General features: G+C 41.1%; 1 protein-coding gene across 1 annotated transcript in view; it reads left to right on the forward strand.

The window, feature by feature from the left end:
• CCDC60 (coiled-coil domain containing 60) overlaps positions 1-22,847 on the forward strand; it is a 315,519-nt gene that overhangs the window by 237,302 nt on the left and 55,370 nt on the right. Inside the window, exons 4-5 of the mRNA XM_075835475.1 lie at positions 18,924-19,124; positions 19,772-19,882. Coding sequence (XP_075691590.1) covers positions 18,924-19,124; positions 19,772-19,882 — 312 coding nt within the window. The remainder of the gene's footprint in view (positions 1-18,923; positions 19,125-19,771; positions 19,883-22,847) is intronic.

The raw sequence follows: 22,847 nt of genomic DNA on the forward strand, positions 1-22,847 counted from the left end.
AATTGAAAATTTACTTTACTTTTTCAGAAATGTATACTTGCCACATACACCATATGAATTATCAACATGATGGAAGAAAATATTAGGAAATATATGTATGTGACTGTGTGTAATAATAATATCAATATTTGACCTGTATGATACACCGAAGAGCAGGATCCAAAGTAGATATGGAACTTGTGTTGGACTCCATATAAGGAGATCTGCAAGAAAAATCGAATTTTATTTTGATGTTTTACACTATAAAATATACACGGATCACTTAAATCCAAAAGTATCCCCCTTTCGGGCAAGTTAGATCCTAGATCACACCATAAGTTGCAAAATCTACGTTTAGCCCATGTGGCTTTAAGGTTTGAAGTCTCTCAATCCATTGCAACTCTTTATATTTTAGCAGTTTAATGTGATTCCCTCCTCTTCGTGGGACGGGAACATGGTCTATTAAGTATATCCTTATATCTCTTTCGGTATGACCCATCTCTGTGTAATGTTTCGATACAGGGAGGTCTAATTGTTTCTTCCTTCTAGTGTACCGATGTTGATTTAGTCTCACCTTGAACTCTAGAGAGGTCTCACGCACATAAAGGAGATGAAAGGGCATTCTAGGATATAAACCACGAAATCTGAAGAGCAGTTCAAATAGAACTGTATGTCATATACTCGATTCGAGACTGGGTGAATGAATTTAGGGCCCTTTTGGATAAGGGGACAATTCACGCAATTTAGACAAGGGTAACCGCCTGTATTTTTCTTGGTAAGATAGGTCTGTTTCTGTCTACGACCCGTACCAATGTGTGATTTTACTAATCTGTCACCCAGATTAGGTGATCTCCGGTATGAGAATAAGGGAGGGTGTTTGATCTCAGGGACTTGGGGCAGACTATGTGTTTTGCATTGGAAAGTGTTTTAGCAAAATTTTGTTAATAGAATGACTATCTTCAGCATAGGTAGTCACGAATGGAATCCGAGCAGAAGCTGAACTTCGCTTCTTTGTGGTCAGTAATGTATCCCTTGTCATTTGTTCTACTTTATTTCTCTGATGTATAAGAGATGATAAGGGATACCCTCTATTCCTAAATTTATTATCCAGGTTCCGAAAGGTGTTATTAATGCTATTCTCCGTGCGAGTGATTCTTTTGGCACGGATGTATTGACTAGTGGGAAGGCTCTTGACCATCGATCTTGGATGGTTACTGCTATATGTCAACAAATTGTTCCTATCGGTAGGTTTTACATAAAGTTCTGTGATGAAGGTACCATCCTGTAATGTAATTAATACATCCAGGAATTGTATGGACTTCTCTGAGCTCACTAGAGTGAATTTGACCATAGGGTCTATAGTGTTCAAAAATGTGTGAAATATTTGTAATTCAGCATCGCTTCCAGTCCAAATCAGGAAGACGACTTCTATGTATCTCCACCACCTCAGAACGTGGCTGAAGTGGTGGGACACATAGACGTACATCTCCTCAAGAAATCGCATGTATGTGTTGGCGTACGTTGGGGCCACATTGGACCCCATCGCCGTACCCTGTACTTGTATGTAAAAATCATCATGGAAAAGAAAGTAGTTATCAGTAAGGAGAAAAAATTGTTGTGGTTTTTTGTTGAGAGAAATGCAAATTTGTTACTTTTTTATTATTATGTTTTTCACAATTTATATACTAGATGCAGTCAATTTATGACAGACATCTACATATGATACATTTGTATATATTATACAAATACTTACACTTATTTGAATCAAATACTACTCACATATATATCCGTACCTTAATTATATGTATCTCATTCTAGAAGCCTTTTTTCTTGCATCCCTCTTGTACAGTTATGATTACATCATGAACATTATATCTTATATACTTATTACTGTTCTTGTTAACCTATATGTGGAATACATATTAATATTTTTTTTACGATACTTGACTACAGTGCGCAGGCGCGGACATGCGCTATATTGCACACGATGTTATAATACAAGATCTTTACAAAAATGGCTGCCGACGACTTCAGAATACATGTGCGCATGCGCGGACATGCGCAATCGATCCTAGCAAAATAGACCGGTATCTCAATGAGGATTTTCTCCTCAGCTGTAATTCACTATCATGTAAACCAGGAAGTAGAGAACGCCGGAAACATGAACACATACGAGCATGGATCCACTGTATGCATATGGTAATGTGGCTGTTTTTAATTATACACAGGTGTACATAACTAATATTGTTAGTAGTAATCAGCACTTTTTGCACTTTATTAAAGTTCCAGATGTAATGCTGGATTCTCTCTTTAACAGTTTTACTATTGCTTACACTGTTTGCATTCTTTAATGTATGACAATATATGACATGGTATTGATTTTAAATTTATGTATTAATCACTCACTGATTGGGACTACTTTGCTCAGCCCCTATATATATATATATATATATATATATATCACCATGTTTTGCACTGTTTAACATGCTTAAGAAAGGCTCACTGCACAGAGACGAAACGTCGCACAAGGGCTATTAAAGCTATTTTTTCACCTTGACATTGGAGTGCTGCCTATCATTGGATGTTAATATACAGTATATATATATATATATATATATATATATATATATATATATACACACATATATATAGAAGGTAGAAAAGAGCAGCACTTCAATATACAATAACAAGGTGCTATGCGTCCATGGCCGTCATCCACACAGTCCTTTTAGATGCAGCAACGAAGAAATAAACGCAGCACTCCAGGAGTAGTTGTAAAACGAGTTCTGGTTTATTTAACTCATGAAAAAGATTGCTACGTTTCAGTCCTCTCAGCAGGACCTTTCTCAAGCAATGGTGCTATGTGTCGATCAGGGTTTTATACCCTACACTTGTGTTAATTAATGCACAAAACATTGAAAAAGTACATAATAGTTCAATTTAGATCCAATAAAAATATGCATATATTATATATTTATACATTATACATACATTGATTAAAGTGCAAAGTGAAAATACATAGTATAAACAATTAAAAATTGTCAATTGTCAAAGAACTATGAATATTCATAAGGAGGAGACACGAGCCATTCCCCAATCCCGTAACTTTGGACACATATTGGGAATAAATTCCCTGCTGATAAACTAATTTGGCAGCGTCTGTCAGAGTCAGCAGTGCATGCGTAATTATGTTATGCAATGGATCTCAAAGAGCCAATCAAGCTAAAGCGTCATCCGTTGTCATAGTACTTGTGCTCATCGGCCAATCGCCATCCAGCGTAGGCCAGTATCTAGGCAATGCTGTCTCTTCATATTGGCACCTAATACATTGTACATAAAATATATACAAACTTCCAATGAAGACAAAAACCCACCATTTTCTTCTCCTTATCAAAGCCCAACAATAATTGAGACTGGGTCATTGCCATCTTGTCCACATGCATCGTGGCATATCACGCAAGCTCCATGAAACTACAGGTTTTCCAACCCCACCTCCGTGCGGAAGTAACCATAAGTAGACATAACGGTCTACTGCATATCGTGTGTGTGTGTGTGTGTGTGTGTATATATATATATATATATATATATATATATATATACATATACATACATACATACATATACACACATATGTATACATACACACATATATACATCTACTATAAACACACGCAAATATATATATATATATATATATATATATTTTTTTTTTATTTTTTTTTCATAACCTACTGTAGTGTTTGTGGGAGCTGTGGCTATTTGGAAGGAGTATAGCAGTACAATTTAAAATATTGTAACCTGCTATGTGTGCAGGTTCTTTACAGCGGGCGCACGAGCTGTAAAGGCGCGCACTGCTCTTTGAGAAGAAGCGCAGGTCTGGCGCCACCTCCCTGTCCCCTTATCTCCCTGTCCATAGTACTATAACCGGCAGCAGCAGCGCGCAGGGAAGAGAATTACCGCTCTGCTGCTGTCCAGGCTCTATGTGTGAGAGTCGCTTCCATAGAAGTAGCGCAGGTCTAACGGCAGCTCCCTATCTCCTATTTCCCCAGGCCATAGTACTATAACCGGCAGCAGCAGAGCGCAGGGATGAGACTGTGATGAGCTCTGCTGCTGTCCGGTCTATAGTATGTGTGAGAGGCGCTTCCCTAGAAGTAGCGCAGGTCTAGCGGCGGCTCCCTATCCCCTATTCCCCCTGTCCATAGTACTGTAACCGGCAGCAGCAGAGCGCAGGGATGAGACTGTGATGAGCTCTGCTGCTGTCCGGTCTATAGTATGTGTGTGAGAGGCGCTTCCCTAGAAGTAGCGCAGGTCTAGCGGCGGCTCCCTTGTACCCTCGCTAGACCTGCACTTCTGCTACTGAAGCGCCTCTCACACATACTATAGACCGGACAGCAGCAAAAGCTTAATCTGCGAGATCAGAGAGTCCTTTCTACTCGGGCACAGGATTTGAGGATCATATCCCTCACGACTGCCTTATGCACATTCCAAACCGAAAATATGTTAGGAACAGAATTGCGATTAGTGTTAGAATAGTTTTCCAATTCTGATTCGAATAGTTGTTGGTGTTCTGGGTGTGATAGGATATAATCGTTAAGTCTCCACAGAGAAGTAGGAGAGTGAGAAACGGTTTCATTAAGAATAAGTGTGATCGGAGCGTGGTCGGACCAGGTTATGGTGCTAATCTCGGTTCTTAAAATATCTTGCAAACCCTGGCTGTCTAGGAAAAGCAAGTTTATCCAAGAGTATGATGACGGTGGAGATGAGAGGTTTTTCTGATCTCCGCTGTTAGAGCGGGGCTGCGACTGTGTAATATAGACGTTGCCCCATTCCTGACCAACAAGTGTGTGTGCGTGCAGTCAGCATAAGGTGATGCGACCGGCACTGCACTAATGAGCGGCAGCGCAGGCACTGAAGACATGACAAAACATGGGGGTGTTTTGCAGTGTGGCCACCATATTCTGTCTTCAGTGTGACTGCACAGCTTAGTATTGAAATACATGAAGTAACGGTATTCAACCCAACATTGTTCAACATTTACTTACCTGAGCTGCGGCAGTGGCGTTCTGTCCTGCTCTGCCGTCCGAGTCCAAGACACGCCCACTATTCGCGGATTGGCCACAGCTGCTCACGTCAGCCGTTCTGGCCAGTCCATTAACAGAGGGCGTGTCACTTACCCCCCTCCCTGCTGTGTGAGTGACCTGACCGCTGGCCGGTCAGGTCACGAGATAAGTTTTTAATGAAAAAAACAAAAAAGGTTCCTGCAGCCGGCCCACCCCTGCTGGACGCCCTAGGCACTGCACCCCCAGTGCCTAGTGGCAAATACTGCTCTGTCTCCGAGTGAAATCTCTGTGATACAACTGTCTCTAAACAGCTATATCACAGAGCTCCTCACAGACCACACTGAGTGGTCTCCGGTTGAAGCTCTGTGATATAGCTTTAAGAGACAAGGTGTATTTGTCATTAGTGAGTGCGCCTTTTGTTTTCCTATACAAGTCCCTTTTGGATTTTGACCACAGAAAGGCTGATTCCATAAAGGTATATTCTATTAGTTTCTAAAGATATGTTTGTTAGGAAAAACAATACAACTTTTATTTAAAAAAAATTTGGGAGGGTAATTGAGCTAAAAGGGTATGTGCACACGACCTATTTTCAGACGTAATGGAGGCGTTTTACGCCTCGAATTACGCCTGAAAAGACGGCTCCAATACGTCGGCAAACATCTGCCCATTGCTTGCAATGGGTCTTACGATGTTCTGTGCAGACGAGCTGTAATTTTACGCGTCGCTGTCAAAAGACGGCACGTAAAATTACGCCCGCATCAAAGAAGTGCAGGACACTTCTTGGGACGTAATTGGAGCCGTTTTTCATTGACTCCATTAAAAAACAGCTCCAATTACATCCGTAATGGACGTCGCGAAAAACCCGAGTACATGCAAAAACTTTTGAAATTCAGGAGCTGTTTTCGCCTGAAAACCGCTCCGTAATTTCAGACGTATTTTGCGTTGCCGTGTGAACATACCCAAACAGTAATTTCAGTGCTGTTTTTTTCTTTTATGGCATTCACTGTGCAGTATAAATGACGTTAACTTTGTTCTGCGGGTCATTACAATTACGGCTATACCAAATTGATATATTTTTTTAATGTTTTACTATTTATGCACAATAAAAACCCTTTTCTTTTAAAAAATTATTTTTGTATCGCAAAATTCTGAGAGCCATTACATTCATTTGAGCCAATGTACTATTACGGCGCAGGGCTTCAATGGGTTTAGGGTTTATTCACATAAAGAAAATTGCAGAAATTTCTTTGACTGTCCCATCCACCTGAATGCGGCTTGCAGAAAATTATGCACATGCTGCAGAAATTTCTGAAATTACTTAGCCACGTGTGGTTGCAGATAGCTGCTGGGGATGTTGACATAGTTGGCGTAAAACACAGCAGTTTTATGTTATTTGACACTTGGTTTTTGCTTGTTTTTTATACCTTTTCATGGAAAGTTGAAAATAAAAGCAGCACTGTCACTTTAAAGTATAGCTGCCTACATATACTGGATAAAAAAATAGAAAAAGGCTAATCACAAAGCATTGATAGCATTTACACTGAGGCCCCATGCATAGGCCCCATGATCAGGTAATTACGGATAAAGTTGCGGACCCATTAATTTGTATAGGCCACGGTCACCTTTTCGTATACTTACAGATGTGTGACCGTAGAAATCATCCGCAACATACAGAATATGTCCTATTCCAGTCTGCAATTGCGATACGGTCACCCCCATAGAAGTCTGTGCTTCTGCGATTGCGGACGGCTACGGAAGTGCATCTGTATTTGCGCACAGTAAAAACCCTTATAGTCGTGTGCAGGAGGCCTGAGAGAAGCCAACAGGACAACTTAACCCGTTAGTGACCGCACGTAGGTGTTTTTACTCCCTCTCTCACCCCACCGGCACCCAGCGATCTGCTATAAGATGGCAGGGTGCCGGTGTCTTCTATGGCAGCCGGGGGCCTAATAAATGCCTCTAAAAAAGTTTGCCTCTAGGCATGGCCTAGCAGATGCCTGTCCGTTTTACACGGACAGGCAGTAATACACTGCAATACAGAAATTATTTTAAATGACAGTAGTTGATGCTTAGGTATGAATGTAAAGCCCCCTGCACACGACCGTGCCAATAATCACGGTCCGCCACCCGCATTTGCGGGCCGTGCTCCCATTATAAAGTATGGGAGCACGGTCTGTAAAAGCAAAAAATAGGACATGCCCTATCTTTTGCAGAGCCTTTTTATGGCACGAACACCTTTCCATAAATATATGGGAAGGTGTCCGTCGGCAATAGAAATTAATGGGTTCATAATTACAGACAAATTCTATGGTTCTGTGCATGGGGCCTTAGGGACCCATTCACTTCTATTGTCCACGGACACCTTCTCGTTTATTTACGGGAAGGTGTCTGGCCCGTAGAAGTGTTCCTATCTTGCGTTTTACGGGCCTTGCTCCCATACTTTGCTCCCTAATTTGTGTGAGAGCACAGGCCGAGAATGCGGTTGGCAGTTCGCGGCCGTCGGTGGCCAACCGTGTCCGCGATCGAGTCTCGTGATAACACGGCCGTGTTCATGGGGCCTAAGGACAATGATTAAAAAATGTTAAACCTCAATTATTCAGTCATGATTTTTTAGGGGAATTTATTAGGTTTTATACACCAGTGCATTTTGTTTCAAAGCCCAGTATCCTCAAGGCGTTGCATTATTCCACCATTGATACCAGGGCTGTGTTCATACATAGAAAAATGCACAGCAAATTTGTGATAAAATTTGCAAGGAAAATCTAAAAGACCCTTGCGCAGATTTGACCATGAGTTTCCCCCTTTGTAATTCCAAGGATGAAATCCATGACAAAATCTGCCACCTTTTCACAGCAGAATAGAGTATGTTGCTGATTTGGAAATCTGCAGCCTGCCCTAAAATTTGCGGAGATTTTTTTTTCCACAACATGTAAAAGAGTTTTTGAAAATCTCATTTACTTACATTGCACTGTAGTTTGCTTTGGATTTTCCGTGTAGGATCTCAATGGAAAATTTGCAATAAATTTGCCCTTGTAAAAATATATACTATGAGGCCAAATGTATGTTGACACCGCTCCTAATTATTGAGTTCAGGTGTTTCAGCCGCATCCATTGCAAACAAGTATATAAAATCAAGCACACAGCCATGCAATCACCATAGACAAACATTGGGAGTAGTATGTGTTGTACTGAAGAACTCAGTGACTTTAAACATGGCACTTTCATTGTCTGCCACAAGATAGTGGAATTTCTGATCTTCTAGATATGTCCAGGTAAGCTATAAGTTCTTTTTTTTGTGAATAATCGTCTAGGAGTATCAGCTCAGTTATGAGGCGGTAGACCACACAAACTCAGAGTTGGACCACCAAGAGCTAAAGCGTGTGGCGTGTAAATATAGCCTATCCTCTATTACATCACTTACTACAGAGTTCCTATCTGCATCTGTAAGTGACATCAGCACAAGAACTGTGTATCAGAAACTTCATAAAATGGATTTCCATGGTTGAGCAGCTACACATAACCCTAAAGTCACCAGATGCAATGACAAGTGTCGGCAGCAGTAATGTAGAGCCACTGGACTCTGCAGGAGTGGAAATAATGAATCACATTTCACCATCTGATGAACGAATCTGGGTTTGGTCGATGCCAGAAGAACACTACCGAAATGCATAGTGCCTGCTGTAAAACTTAGTGGAGGAGGGATAATAGTCTGGGGCTGTATTTTAGAGTTTAGGCTAGGCTCCTTATTTCCAGCAAATGGTAATGTTAATACTACAGCATACCAAGACATTTTAGACAATTGTATGCTTCCAACTTTGTGGCAACAGTTTATGGATAGTCCTTGCCTGTTCCAACACGACTGCGTCCCAGCGCACAAAGCGAGGTATATAAAGACATGGTTTAATGGGTTTGATGTGGAGGAACTCAAGTGGCCCGTACAGAGCCCTGACCACATCCCCATGAATCACCTTTGGGATTAACCAAGCCGATGATTGTGAGCCAGACTTTCTCATACAACATTAACGCCTGACCTCACAAATGCTCATTGGCTGAATGTGCACAAATTCCCACAGACGCACTCAAGTGAAAAAAAAAACCTTGTGGAAATTCATCCCAGAAGAGTGGAAGATGTTAATGCTCAGGTTTTGGAATTAAATGTTCAACAAGTTCATATAGGTGTGATGATCGGGTGTCCAAATACTTTTGGCATTATAATATAGCCTAATACGGAAAAAATTCAATATTAAAAACCACATGTAAATACTGTGTGTGTTCTTTTTACGTGCGCTGCACCACACATGCACTTCAAAATAAAGAGTTCCGGGAACATAAAAGAGCACACACATTATCTTGGCAATAATTTCATGTCAAATAAGCATTTTTTTAATGTATAGATAATGTTACTAGTACTCACCAGAAAAAAAAGGAGAAAACCAAAGCAAAAAGGGGAGATGGGAGCTTTCTAAAGTTTTTAGACTTCTAGAAAAAAGGCGATTGGTTTACCCTTTGCCCCCATATAATATAGTAGGAAGAAGTAAAAATCCTTATGAATATGGGTAGGTTACTTAGAATTAACTTCTAATAAATAAAAATAAATTTATTACAAACGATAAATTGACCCTAGATATTCCACCCTCTTTAATAAAAAAATAAATAAAATGATTTAAGAATTACAAAAAATGTCTATAGGCACAATGGTTTTTGTTTTTTTTATAATATAATTTTTTATTATTGTTGAATTATATTCCTTACTACATAAATAACATTATATTAAACAAAGTATTATGTAGTACATATCCCGAAAGGGGTTCAAATAGAGAATACTGCAAAATCAACAATCGCCTAAAACCCTGGAAAATATTGCGTGGGGAGGGGAGAGAGAGAGAGGGGAAAACCAGCTCTAAGGTATTTTTCTGTTTGGGGGATAGTTCCACTATACATCTGTTCCAGATCTTATTAAAAAAAATCCTCTTTACTTAGCGTCAAGTAATATGATCTTTCTAAAAGCATCACTCTATTAATCTAATGGTACCATTCTACTTCATGTGGGAAATCTTTTGAGATCCATTTATAAATGATAACCAATCTTGCCAGTAACAGAATCTTTCTAATTAATTTGCTACAACCACAATCTTTCAAAAGAGCGGAGGTGCCAAAAAGAAACTGCGTCTGTTCCATTGGAACCTTTTTCCACATTAATTTAGAAATAGATGTTGCTACTCCACTCCGGTATCTATGTAGCTTGGGACAACGCCACAACAAGTGGATGAGATCCGCTTGATGTATACCGCATTTCTGACAATTATCGTTATTCCTTAACCAAATAATCTTTTAAAAGCTTTGGTGTATAATAAAGTGTATGATTGATCATAATACAAATAAATCGGTAATTGTGGTTTAATGATGCTTCCCCGATATGTTTATAAACTAACCCCCAATCGATCCTAATCCCAAGATCTTTATCCCATTTTCTTTTGTGATTTAATATGATTTCCCCTAAAAGGAATTTTTTTATATAGTGAGGACAAAAGTCCTTTCTTACTTTTTAAACATTCTAATGACTGAAAAGGTGTAAGAATGAACTATAATTTATATTTAATGGCCAAAAAGGCGTTTTATTTGAAAATATCTAAACAGACTGTAAACAGGGACCTTATACAGTCTCTGCAGTTCCGTAAAAGTTTTTTGTTGTGCATTATTAACTCCTTAACGCACCTTGACGTATGGGGGGGGAAATATGGAGCGCGCTTACGCGCTGAGCGCTCTCCATACGCTGCGGGTGTCAGCTGTGTATACCAGCTGTCACCCGGCACTAACGGTCAGGAACAGTGATCGCGCTGTTCCTAGCCGTTAAACCCCTCAAATGCTGCAGTCAATCGCGACCGCATCATTTGAGGTGTTATAGAGACGGGGTGGCACACTCTGAAAGCTCATCGGTGCCCCCACAGCGCCATCGTGGGGTGCGATGGTTGTCCTGGCAGCCCAGGGGCCTAATGAATGCCCCCAGGACTGCCTTCACTCTGCCTCTGTTAAGCCCTGCCTGTGGGATTGCTGGTTCAAGTCCCCTAAGGGGATTAATAGATTGTGTAAAAAAAAAAGTTAAATAAAGTTTTTAGTGGTGAAAAATTTGAAAAAAAATTAACTTAAAGAAAAAACCCTTTTCCCATCTTTCCTCTGAAGTAATGTAAAAAATAAACAAAATTGGTATCACTGCAACCGTAAAAGTCTGAACTATTACAATATAGCATTATTTAGTGCGCACGTGAACGGCGTAAAAAATATAAACCGCTAGAACCGCTGTCTTTTGGTCAAGTTAGCGGTGAAAAATATGTAATAAAAATTTATCAAAATGTCATATGTACATCTGCTATCGCTGTAATCTTATTGACCAGCAGAATAAAGTAAATTTGTCATTTTTACCGCACAGTGAAAAGCGTAAAAATGAAACCCAAAAGAAAATGGAAGAGTCAGTTTCTTCCAATTCCACCCCACGTATAATTTTTTTTTCAGTTTCCCAGTACATTATATGGTACTTTAAATGGTGCCATTGGAAACTACAACTCCTCCCGCATAAAAACAAGCCTTCACGCCACTGCATTGACGGGAAAATAAAACAGTTATGGTTCATAGAAGGCGGGGAGTGTAAAATGAAAATAAAAATATCTTGGACTGTAAGGGTATGTTCACACGCACTGTTTTCAGACGTAATTCTGGCATATTACGCCTGAAAAAAACGGCTCCATTACGCCTACAAATATCTGGCCATTGCTTTCAATGGGTTTTACGATGTTCTGTTCCCACGAGGTGTAACTTTACGCGTCGCTGTCAAAAGAGGGCGCATAAAAAGACGCCTGTGTCAAAGAAGTGAATGTCACTTCTTGAGCCGTTTTTCTTATTGACTCCATTGAAAAACGGCTCCATTAACGTCCGTAAAATATGCAGCGAAAAACGTGAGTTGTTAAAAAAACGTCTGAAAATCAGGAGCTGTTTTCAGGCGAAAACAGCTCCGTAATTTCAGATGTATTTTGCTACTGTGTGTGAACATACCCAAAGGGGTTAAATACATGTGCTATACTTATGACGTGATGCTTTTTCCAAAACAAAGAGTCCGGGAGGCCGTCAAACTCGCCAATATTCCTATTGTCCCATAGAGGAGTGATTTCAATAAAGGTATCCATTTTGACAGCATCCCAGACCCGCTGCTGCTTATCATAAATAGGCTCAAGTCACAAATCAGGGTAATTCAGAACCCCAGGTTCTCGAGCTTCAAATATATTACACCATTTGTCCCCTAGTGATTTCAAGAAAAATCTATTAGCCCCCAGGCCCTCCCAGTCCCGGAAGTGTTGGAACTGAGAAGCTAAAAAGTACTTCCTCCAGTCTATAGGAACAATGTTAAAAAACATAATAATAATAACAACAAAATACTAAAATATAAAAGGTCACCAATAAATATGTAGCTGATGCTCTTGGACATGATTTTGCTCACCATCATTCATGTTTGTATGCATAACCCATTAGGCAGGAAAAATATATTCATCCAAACAACATTCAATGCTAAACATACAGTACAATGTAACTGTTTGTATAGAAATAAATATCCCCATACAGCACTGCAAAAGTCAGAGAACAGAAACGGCCATTAAGTACATGTCATTCATTCATTCATTATTCTATGTCAGGAAAACGAAGCAGAAAAAACAAATTTGTTTAGAAGAAAAATTACATAGACCTCAACATCTAAATATAATATCAGATTTTTTTGTCATTTCATGTGTCTACAGCCTCTGCCTTTATTGCCATTCTTTTCAGTAAACTTGTTTTTGTTTTTTTTAATCTGCTTAGATATCTTGTGAATACCTCCAAAGTTCAGTGCTCGAAGTTATTATTATTATGAAAGGTTGCAATTACAGAATGTAACACTATACAACAGAAGCGCAATTCATCAGAAGAGAGCCCTTCCCAAAAGAGCTCATAATATAGAAGTTTCATGTATTTTCTGCATCTCACTATTTATGTAATTCCAAATACACTCAGCAGCAGTTTCTTTTCTTGATATGTCTGTCTTGATCTTTAAAGAGGATCTGTCACTAGTTTATTATTTTAAAAGTTATGAGTTTTTTTCTAAATATGCAAATAAGGCTATACTAGGCAAGTGGGCGGTAACACCAGCGATTCTCCTGAGGTGGAGCTACCTCACAGCCTCTGCCGCTGTCCTATCAGCATGAAGCTGCTTCACACAGTGTGAGAGACTGAGGCTGGAGGGAAGGGGGTCACTTCAAACAGCCATATCTCAGAGGTTATGGTGGCATATGAAAGATGAGATTCTAATCTTTCATATGACACCAGGATCGCAGTTCTAGCTGTGAAACACCCGGAGATATCGCCAGCTGAATACACGTTCGGGAATGGAAGCTGTACACTATAAGATCAGGCTGTGTTGCTGGGCAGGGAAGGGGGAGAAGCTGTATGCTGATTGGACAGCGTCATACAGAAAACATTACACTGCCCAGAGTGAAAAGAAAGAGTCACCTCCCATTTGGCAAGTATAGCCAAATTACCATATTTAGAAAAAAAAAAGCTCATAACTTTGCAAATAATAAACTTTTTTTTTTTTTTTTTTTTTTAAATCACATATCCTTTTTAAAGCAGTGTGCTTGTGGCTGTTATCTTACTGCAGGGTGTACTAGCGGAAATTTATTTTATGTCTATTTCCTTTTTGCAGTAATGGCCTATTGACTACTACATATCCATACAGACCCATAGCATTGGGTCATCTTCTCATATTTAAAGTATGGATAGAAATATTTGTGGATTTTTTGTTAAAATAAATCTGAAGTACTGTTTATCTGATGTTTATCTAATGGTGACTGTTTTAGTGGTAGTTGTCTACTAGGTCTCCATGGTTGTTAAGAACCCCATTCTCTGTATCTTTCGATGCTTATTTGCATTTGTTTTGGAAAGTTCTGCTTTTCAATGTTATACTTCGTGTTTGAGGCTTTGTCTAGATTTCTGATAAATGTTTATTTCCTGCTTTATTTCCAGTCACAGACTGAAGGTCCCATTACACAGCTCGATGTGGACCGTAAAAACAAGCCCCGATCAATGAGGCAGCTCGTTGATCGGCGCTCATTTTACAAGGAGCAATGATTGGTTAAGTATGGGGATGAGTGATCGTTACTCCGATACATTTCTATTATGACGGCAGCACATCTCCCTTTTTACTTCTAAGGGAAGAAGAAGAAGCCGGAAATGCCGGCGAAACGCGCGTTGGGTGTTTAGAAAATTTTAAATTGCAATGTTCAAGTAATAGTACGTGCTCAGTTAATTGGCCATTCAGCCTGCATCAAGTTTACGCTTCTCTGTGTCAAAATTCCCGGACACAGTTTAGTGTCTGCTGGTCGTATCGTTTTAAAAATGGGAAATATTATCGTTGTCCCCAGCACATCTCTCTGTGTAAATAATAATGTATGGGGACGAGCGATCGGAGCAATGACTGCTCGTCCCGATCCATAGCTCCGTGTGACATGAGCAAACGAGCACCGTTCAACGATGTCTGGTTGATCGGCGCTCCTCGCTTTATTGGCCGGTGTAAAAGGCCCTTTAGAAGTATTCTCACAACAGCATGTGTTTTTCCTATGTGCACTGGATGTTTTTATCAGTTCCAAACTCAAAATTGTGCTTGAAGACAAGACTTAAGTCATTTGTATGCAAATGTTTACCATGTCACTTTTTATCCACAATCGTATGAGATATATATACGCGGAACAGCAAACAAAATAAATTTTGCCCCAAGGCAATGAAAGTAATTTGAATTTTAAGATACTACCATGAGACGATAAGCAACCTGGTGAAAGGGAAACAATGATGAGATATTATTTTAGGGTGAGGAATTTGCTGTGAGATAGGGCATAGGCAGAGGATAAATGCAAATGCGCTTAAGGTTTGAGGAGAGTCCGTATTAATATACTCTACATACTATATATACTGTGTCTGTTCAGTAGAAATATTATCATGGTAAGTTATATTGTTTTATTTTGCATTCATTTACATATTCATTACAACAAAATGCATATAAATTACTTAAATAGTGTTAACGCAATCATGGGCCAAAATATATTAGACTGAAACTTGTATTGGGCATGTCAACCGATACCCGACTTCCAGTAATTTGTCCAGTTCCAAATCATAGGTAATCGATATATATATATATATATATATATATATATATATATATATATATATATGAGAGAAAAGATGACACAAGAGACCATGCTTTGTATGCTCAAAATCCTTCTCTATCATTTATTCATCAAACCATTACAATAGCGGCTTGATTCCAGCCAATCATTTACAATGTTTACAATATGACATTAATTTGGATTTCATTTAGCCAATAGCATATAATGACAATATGTTACGTCCTGAACCAATCACACACTTACAAGACGTCTGAAGTGTAAGGCTGGGTTCACACGTGGCGGAATTTCACTTAAATTCCGCTGCGGACACTCCGCAGCGTTAATCCGCAGCGGAGCCGTTTCTCCATTGCCTTCCACTTCTATTTAGAAGTGTTAGTTTAGAAGAGGCGTAAAATTCCGCTGCGTAGCATAGGCTGCGGAGCGGAATTTGGTGTCCGCAGCATGCTCTGTCTGTTGCGGAGCAGTGGCGGACTCATGGCGGAATTTCTCCATTGACTTCAATGGAGATTCTAAATTCCGCAATGAAGTCCGCAGCTGTCATGCACATGCTATGTGTGCTGCGGATGCGTCTTGCTTTTTTAACATGACATTTCTTCATTCTGGCTGGACCCATGTATTTCTAGGTCTACAGCCAGACTGAGGAAGTCAATGGGGCTCCCGTAATTACGGGAGCGTTGCTAGGAGACGTCAGTAAATAGTCACTGTCCAGGGTGCTGAAAGAGTTAAGCGATCGGCAGTAACTGTTTCTGCACCCTGGACAGTGACTACGATCTCAATATACAGCAACCTGTAAAAAAAATTGAAGTTCATACTTACCGAGAACTCCCTGCTTCTGTCTCCAGTCCGGCCTCCCAGGATGACGTTTCAGTCTAAGTGACGGCTGCAGCCAATCACAGGCCAATAACAGGCTGCAGCGGTCACATGGACTGCCGCGTCATCCAGGGAGGTCGGGCTGGATGCCGAAGGAGGGACGCGTCACCAAGACAACGGCCGGTAAGTATGAATTTCTTTGACTTTCACAAGGGAAAGTGCTGTCCCTTCTCTCTATCCTGCACTGATAGGGAGAAGGGAAGTACTTTTACCGCAGTCCGCAGCAGCTAGTCTGCATCAATTTACTGCACATTTTGTGCAGATCCGCAGCAGAATCTGCAACGCAGATTCTGTGCGGCATTGATGCGGACAGTTGCGGAGGAAATCCGCCACGTGTGGCCATGCCCTAAAACTATGAGTTCCCAAAATATACCGCGTCATAGATGCTAAGAGTCAGACTAACCCCTCCCTTATATTAAACGAACCTCTTCTCCAAGGCTAAGGGGGAGTTCACACAGAGTTTTTTGACGCGGAAAATGCACCGCAAAAAACGTCCGAAGATGCCTCCCATTGATTTCAATGGGAGGCTGAGGCGTTTTTTTCCAGCGAGCGGAAAAACCGGCTCGTGGGAAAAAGAAGGGACATGCCCTATCTTCGGGCGTTTACGCCTCTGACCTCCCATTGACATCAATGGGTGTCAGAAAAAGCGTATTTCGCACGGTTTATGCCCACGGCTCTCAATGGCCTCTGGCGAGAAACGCCGTGAAAATCGGCGTGCAGGCAGAGGAAAATCTGCCTCAAAATTCCAAACAGAATTTTGAGGCAGATTTTCCTCCTGCAAAAAACCCAGTGTGAACTCACCCTAAGGCCCCATGCACACGAACGTAAAAACGCCCGTAATTACGGGCCGTAATTACGGCACGTTTTTATGGGCCCGTGGACTTCTATTGGCCACGGGTACCTCCCCGTATGCTTACGGGAAGGTGCCCGTGCCGTTGAAAAATATAGAACATGTCCTATTTCAGGCCGTAATTACGGCACGAGCAGGCCCATAGAAGTCTATGAGGCTCCCGTAATTACGGGTGACTACGTGTGTGCACCCATAATTACGGGAGTGTTGCTAGGCGACGTCAGTAAATAGTCACTGTCTGGGGTGCTGAAAGAGTTAAACGATCGGCAGTAACTGTTTCAGCACCCTGGACAGTGACTTACGATCACAATATAGATCAACCTGTAAAAAAAAAAAAGACGTTCATACTTACCCAGAACTCCTTGCTTCTTCCTTCAGTCCGGCCTCCTGGGATGACGTTTCAGCCCATGTGACCGCTGCAGCCAATCACAGGCTGCAGCGGTCACATGGACTGCCGCGTCATCCAGGGAGGTCGGACTGGATGTCAAGAGAGGGACGCGTCACCAAGACAACGGCCGGGTAAGTATGACTTTCTTTTACTTTTTATACGGAAAGGGCTGTCCCTTCTCTCTATCCTGCACTGATAGAGAGAAGGGCTGCCGCTAACTGCAGTGTAACTTTGCAGCGAAAACGTGCCCGGAAATACGGGTGGAATACGGGTGACACCGGACCCGTATTTACGGGCACAGGTCCGTAAATACTGGTGCAATACGGGTCGAATATGTGAGACCAAGGACCCGTATTTACGCCAGTATTTACGGGAGGACAAAAATATGTTCGTGTGCATGAGGCCTAAGAGTCAGACTTACCCCTCCCTTATGGTAAACATGGTCGTTCTCCAGACTTTCGAGGATGATCGGCTCCTTATGACACAAAAATAATAAAAACATTCAACTCAAGAACACATAACATAGAATTGTTTCAAGACCACTGCTGACATAGATATTTTAGCTTTTTAAAGCAATCATAACTTATTAATCTCAAAATGGCTCCTTCAGGCCACAAGATGGATTCCAACTATCCAAAATGGTCACCACCATACAAGATGGAGTCTATGCAAGATGGAATCATTCAAACATTTTAATCACTTTCACAAATAGTCTTATTATGTTGAGATTAGTGATGGGTTAAATTATTAGGCAGTTGCTAAGGATTAGAAAAAAAACTGCCTCTAGTGTCCAATGGCCTAGGTCTGGTATTGCAGTCCAGCCCCATTCTGTTGAATAGGCATGAGCTACAGTACTAGAGATGGCTACGGCCAGGGGTGTAGCTATAAGAGGTACCGAGGTAGCAGTCGCACCCAAGCCATGGTGCCTGGGGGGGCAGAATGACCCTCTGCCATATAAATGGCATGTGTCAGTGGGGGCCCTTTTACAGATTTTCCATAGGTGCCCAGGAGCTTCAAGTTATGCCTCTGCCCATAGCAACCAATCAAACTACAAAGAAATAGAAAGGAACACAGAGTTACTTATGCATTAGGCATCGTTCACATCTGCGTCGGGACTCCATTCATGGGTTCCGTTGGAGCTTTCCGTCTGACGAACGGAATCCAAACTAAAACGAACAGAAGTCATATGTTTCCGTTTGCATCACCATTGATTTCAAAGGTGACGGATCCGTTGCAAATGGTTTCAGTTTGCCACCGTTGTGTAAGGGTTCTGTCGTTTTGACAGAATGAATAGCACAGTCAACTACGGTACTGATTCCGTCAAATCGACAGAACCCTAACACAACAGTCACAAATGGAAACCATCTGCACCGGATCCGTCACCATTGAAATCAATGGTGATGCAAACAGAAACCTATGGTATCCGTTTTTTTCAGTTTGGAGTCCCGACGCAGATGTGAACGAAGCCTTACTTGTGTCTTTTCAAAAGCAAGGTGTACTGTATAATATATTCAATTGTATTATATGTAGACAGCAACAAGACGCCCATGTTGTTTGTTTTGGTTGATTGGCAGGAAGCTGATCAGCGGCGTAAAGCAAGGCAGAGGTTACTTTCGCATTCTCCAACAAGAGGAAGAAGGGAAAAAATTGGAAGCACAAGCGAAACAACGTCTGCTGCAAGAAAAGTACAGGACTGAACCACAGCCTTTTAAGGACTCTAGTGAGGATAGCTCAGGGGACGACGAAGAAATGAGCAAACCAGATAATAAGACAAGGTGAACTCTTTACCTATTTGTGGGGCTTCTTGTCTATATCACATGTAAAGACACACAATGTCAGCCATGATGGCTCACAAGTTTTAAAGTACACTGCAAATGAGCCACATGCCATAAAATACTAGCAAGAAAAAAAAAAAGAATTCATATATTAGGTCTCCAGAGACTGTTATTCATGGGCAGGCTGTGATTTTCAGCTGAGCCTTTGCACCTCTCCAAGTTTTCTCGCTACTAATGCTCCTACTTGAGCAGGTTGTGTTTTGCCGCTTTTATCACCTTTATGCACTGGGCTGTGTAAACAGATGGGGAACAAGCTGTTAGGAAGTTTGCCATGCTGATGCTGGAGGGAAATGCTTATCCTATAAATGCACTATGTATTTTTCGCATTTTTTGATATCTTTATGTTACAGGCTTATCCTTAGGGTGTTTTTTTTAAAATTATCTTTAAATTTGCAAGAATTGCTTTAAAATACGGCAGCAAAGTAACATTCTGAAACCTTGAGGCACCTGATGGACTGGAGATATGTCTATGTTATACATCTTTGTGCAGTGTGATCTCCTTTGCACAGCTCTGTTGAGCATAGTAGCTGTGTTACTTGTGAATTATACATATTATACTAACTTGATGAATGTATATCTCCCTCCAGGTTCTTTCTCACTGAGGTTGGAGAACAGCAGAAAAAAAAGAGAGCACTGAACCGTCCATTCACACCTGTACACAACAGTCTCTTTTCCAAACAAGTCCTTGATATAGATCCGTACGTTCAATTCCAGTAACTATTTTCCGTATATATATTATTTTTTTCTGAAGACTAAAAATTATTAAATTGTACCTAACTTTTCAGGTGACGTTTCAGAATAATCTGTGATGTTTACATGAGGGATAACTCTATTTCTGGCCATTATATTACTTGTGTTCTGCAATATTTAGCAGTTTTTCCATCTCCAGGCTCTATCGCTGATTCTCAGTTGTCTCTGAGCTAGTGGGCGGAGCCTAACTGCTATCATGTCTTTCCTGTCTTGTCGCTCTTATCGCTATTGATCATGCATATATAGAAACTGCAGTAGCATTATAGGAGATTGTACAGCAGTACAGACCAATGTAGCTGAGAACCCTTCACTGGAGTGACATAGAAATCTTACCAGCAGCCTGTGTCTTTCTCACTCTGCTCCAGCTTCCTCCTCCTTTTTTTCTCCTAAATCTCCATAGACTTGTATGGGCAGCGTGTCTGTTGCTAACTCACATTCTCTCTCTCTCTGCTACCTCCTCGTGCTCTCACTCCCCTCTCGATGGACTTGTATTGGCAGAAAGTAAAGAGATACACCCCCACCTTCTGCAGCCCGTCAATTCTGCTCTGTAACCACGGAAGTACTTTGTTTGATAACAGGGGATGGGCAGCAGATTACAGGAAGGGAGACACCTGTGGCGGTAACTTCACACAGAATTTGCATGGATAAAACACATGAGTTTCAACAGTTCTTAAATTATGAACTGGATCTATATCAGATATACTATTAGATGAGCATAGATTGTTTGAAAGTTAATGTTCATTTAATGCTTAAGGAGACTAGACTCTTTTTCAGTAGTTACATTTTAAATATAACTTCAAGTGAATCATGCGTTTTCAGAAATCTTTTGATAGTCTATAGCAACGGTAGGCAACCTTTTTTGTATGGTGTGCCAATAAGAAAAAAACATCAATGATGAAGCACCCAGTGTGCCATGCAAAAATGAACAAACTGTTACCGCGTATGTTACATAAACCAATTAATCAGTTGATTAAACTTACATTTCAGTGTAACTCTTGTCCCTGACTTTCTTTGCAAACATGATTCATCTGTGGTACATATGAGGGTACTGAACACCAGTTTGGGGGGGGGGGTGCAAATAGGAGAGACCGCATCTACAGAACACAAACTAGGGCAAACTGCACACAGGAGAGACCCCAGGTACTGAACACAAGCTTGGGGGTGCTGCACACAGGAGAGAGAGAGCAACTACTGAACACCAGCTTGGGGGGGGGGGCATATAGTAGAGACCGCAGCTACTGGTCAACAGATTTGGGGGGTGCACACAGAAGAGACCGCAGCTACTGAACATCAGCTTTGGGGGTGCAAATAGGAGAGACTACAGCTACTATACACCAGCTTATGGGGGGGGCGCATAGGAGAGAGAGTTGCAAACTCTTTTTATTTTACAGAGTGGTTACTGTACTTTGTTCTTGCGGCGCTGATCACCAGGAGAGAGCAGTGTTTCATTATGTGCTTGGCGACGTTGAACACCAGGAGAAAGCAGTGCTCCATTGTGTGCTTGCCAAGTGTTCAGCGCCACCAAGCGCATAATAAAGGGATGCTCTCTCTCCCTGTGTTCAGCACTGCCAAGCCCACAACGGTGCTGGACACTGGGAGAGGTGTAGTATGCCAGCAAACCATGCCCCATGCTCTGGCTGTAGCACTGGTGCCACAGGTTGCTGACTCCTGATCTATAGCAATATTAAGGTTTTCTTTTGTAGAATTATCCTTTAGCAGTGTCTGATGTTACTTTACGTTACCTTGACCGGCCATGTCATTGTGGTTTGCAACGTTTCTCACTTTTTTTTTTTTTTTAATATGGGATTATTGTAAAAATAGTTATAATAGAGAAATTGAGGCAGATATACTAAAGAAATATGGCAGATTCAAGGAGTAATTTCATTGGGAAGAATGGTATTAAGGTCACTGCCAATTTTACTTGCACAAACAACATGTATCGTATGTATCAGTAAAAGAAGGTGTGGTAAGTTGCAAGCGCCTTGTTCTCCAACAAGCATATGTCGAATCTGCCAAAAATATGCTACACTGCTCATTTTAACAGGTATTTTTTGCGTTCATACATAAAGACCAGAAATTAACTGACATCCAATGTTGATGGCTTTCAGCTGCCCCATTGTTATAAGCACACGACCATTGTTCGGGACACTATTTATCCTAGTGTCCATATTTGGGTCCGCAATGCCGAGTTGCTTCCACAATAGTTCTGTATGTCCATACATTACGACCGTGTTGTTTCCGCGTGTTATCCATATTTTGCTGTCCGCACCCATAGGAAGGTTACGTGATCAGATTTCCCAGGAGTTTCCTAGCAACGTATCTGCAAAATGCGGTTATTTGAAGAATAGAACAATGGATGCGCAAAAAACACTGATGTGTGCATGGCTCTATAAAAATAAAGGGGTCAGTGTGCTATCCGCAAAAAATGCAGATAGCACACTGAAGAGTCGTGTGCAATGAGCCCTAAGGCAGGGGTAGGCAACTTTGAAGATGCGGAGATCTACTATAATACTATTAAAGGGTCTCAAGATGTTCTGTGATAAGAAAAAAAGATTTCAAGCATATTTGGAATTAGTAACACTTCTTTGGCCCAGTTCACACTGAGTTTTTTTTACTACTGATTTTGACGCGGAAACCGCGTCAAAGGCATTTATTTCCACGGTGGCTTTTAGCTGCTTGCGGGACAAAAAAGCGGCATGTTCTGCCTCTGATGTCCCATTGAATCAATAAGAGGCAAAAAAAGTGTTTTTCGCTGTGTTTTTTGCCTGCGGTCCCCAATAGCCGCAGGCAAAAAAACACGGCAAAGAAGTGCAGGCATGCTGTAATGAAGGGGGTAGGGAAACAGACAAGTGAGCCCTAATCTACCCGCCACTCAGTCCCTGCCTACTTGCAACGACCCGCCCTAGGCGACGG

This window comes from Rhinoderma darwinii, chromosome 1 (assembly GCF_050947455.1).
Source record: "Rhinoderma darwinii isolate aRhiDar2 chromosome 1, aRhiDar2.hap1, whole genome shotgun sequence".
In the NCBI taxonomy this organism is placed as follows: domain Eukaryota; kingdom Metazoa; phylum Chordata; class Amphibia; order Anura; family Rhinodermatidae; genus Rhinoderma; species Rhinoderma darwinii.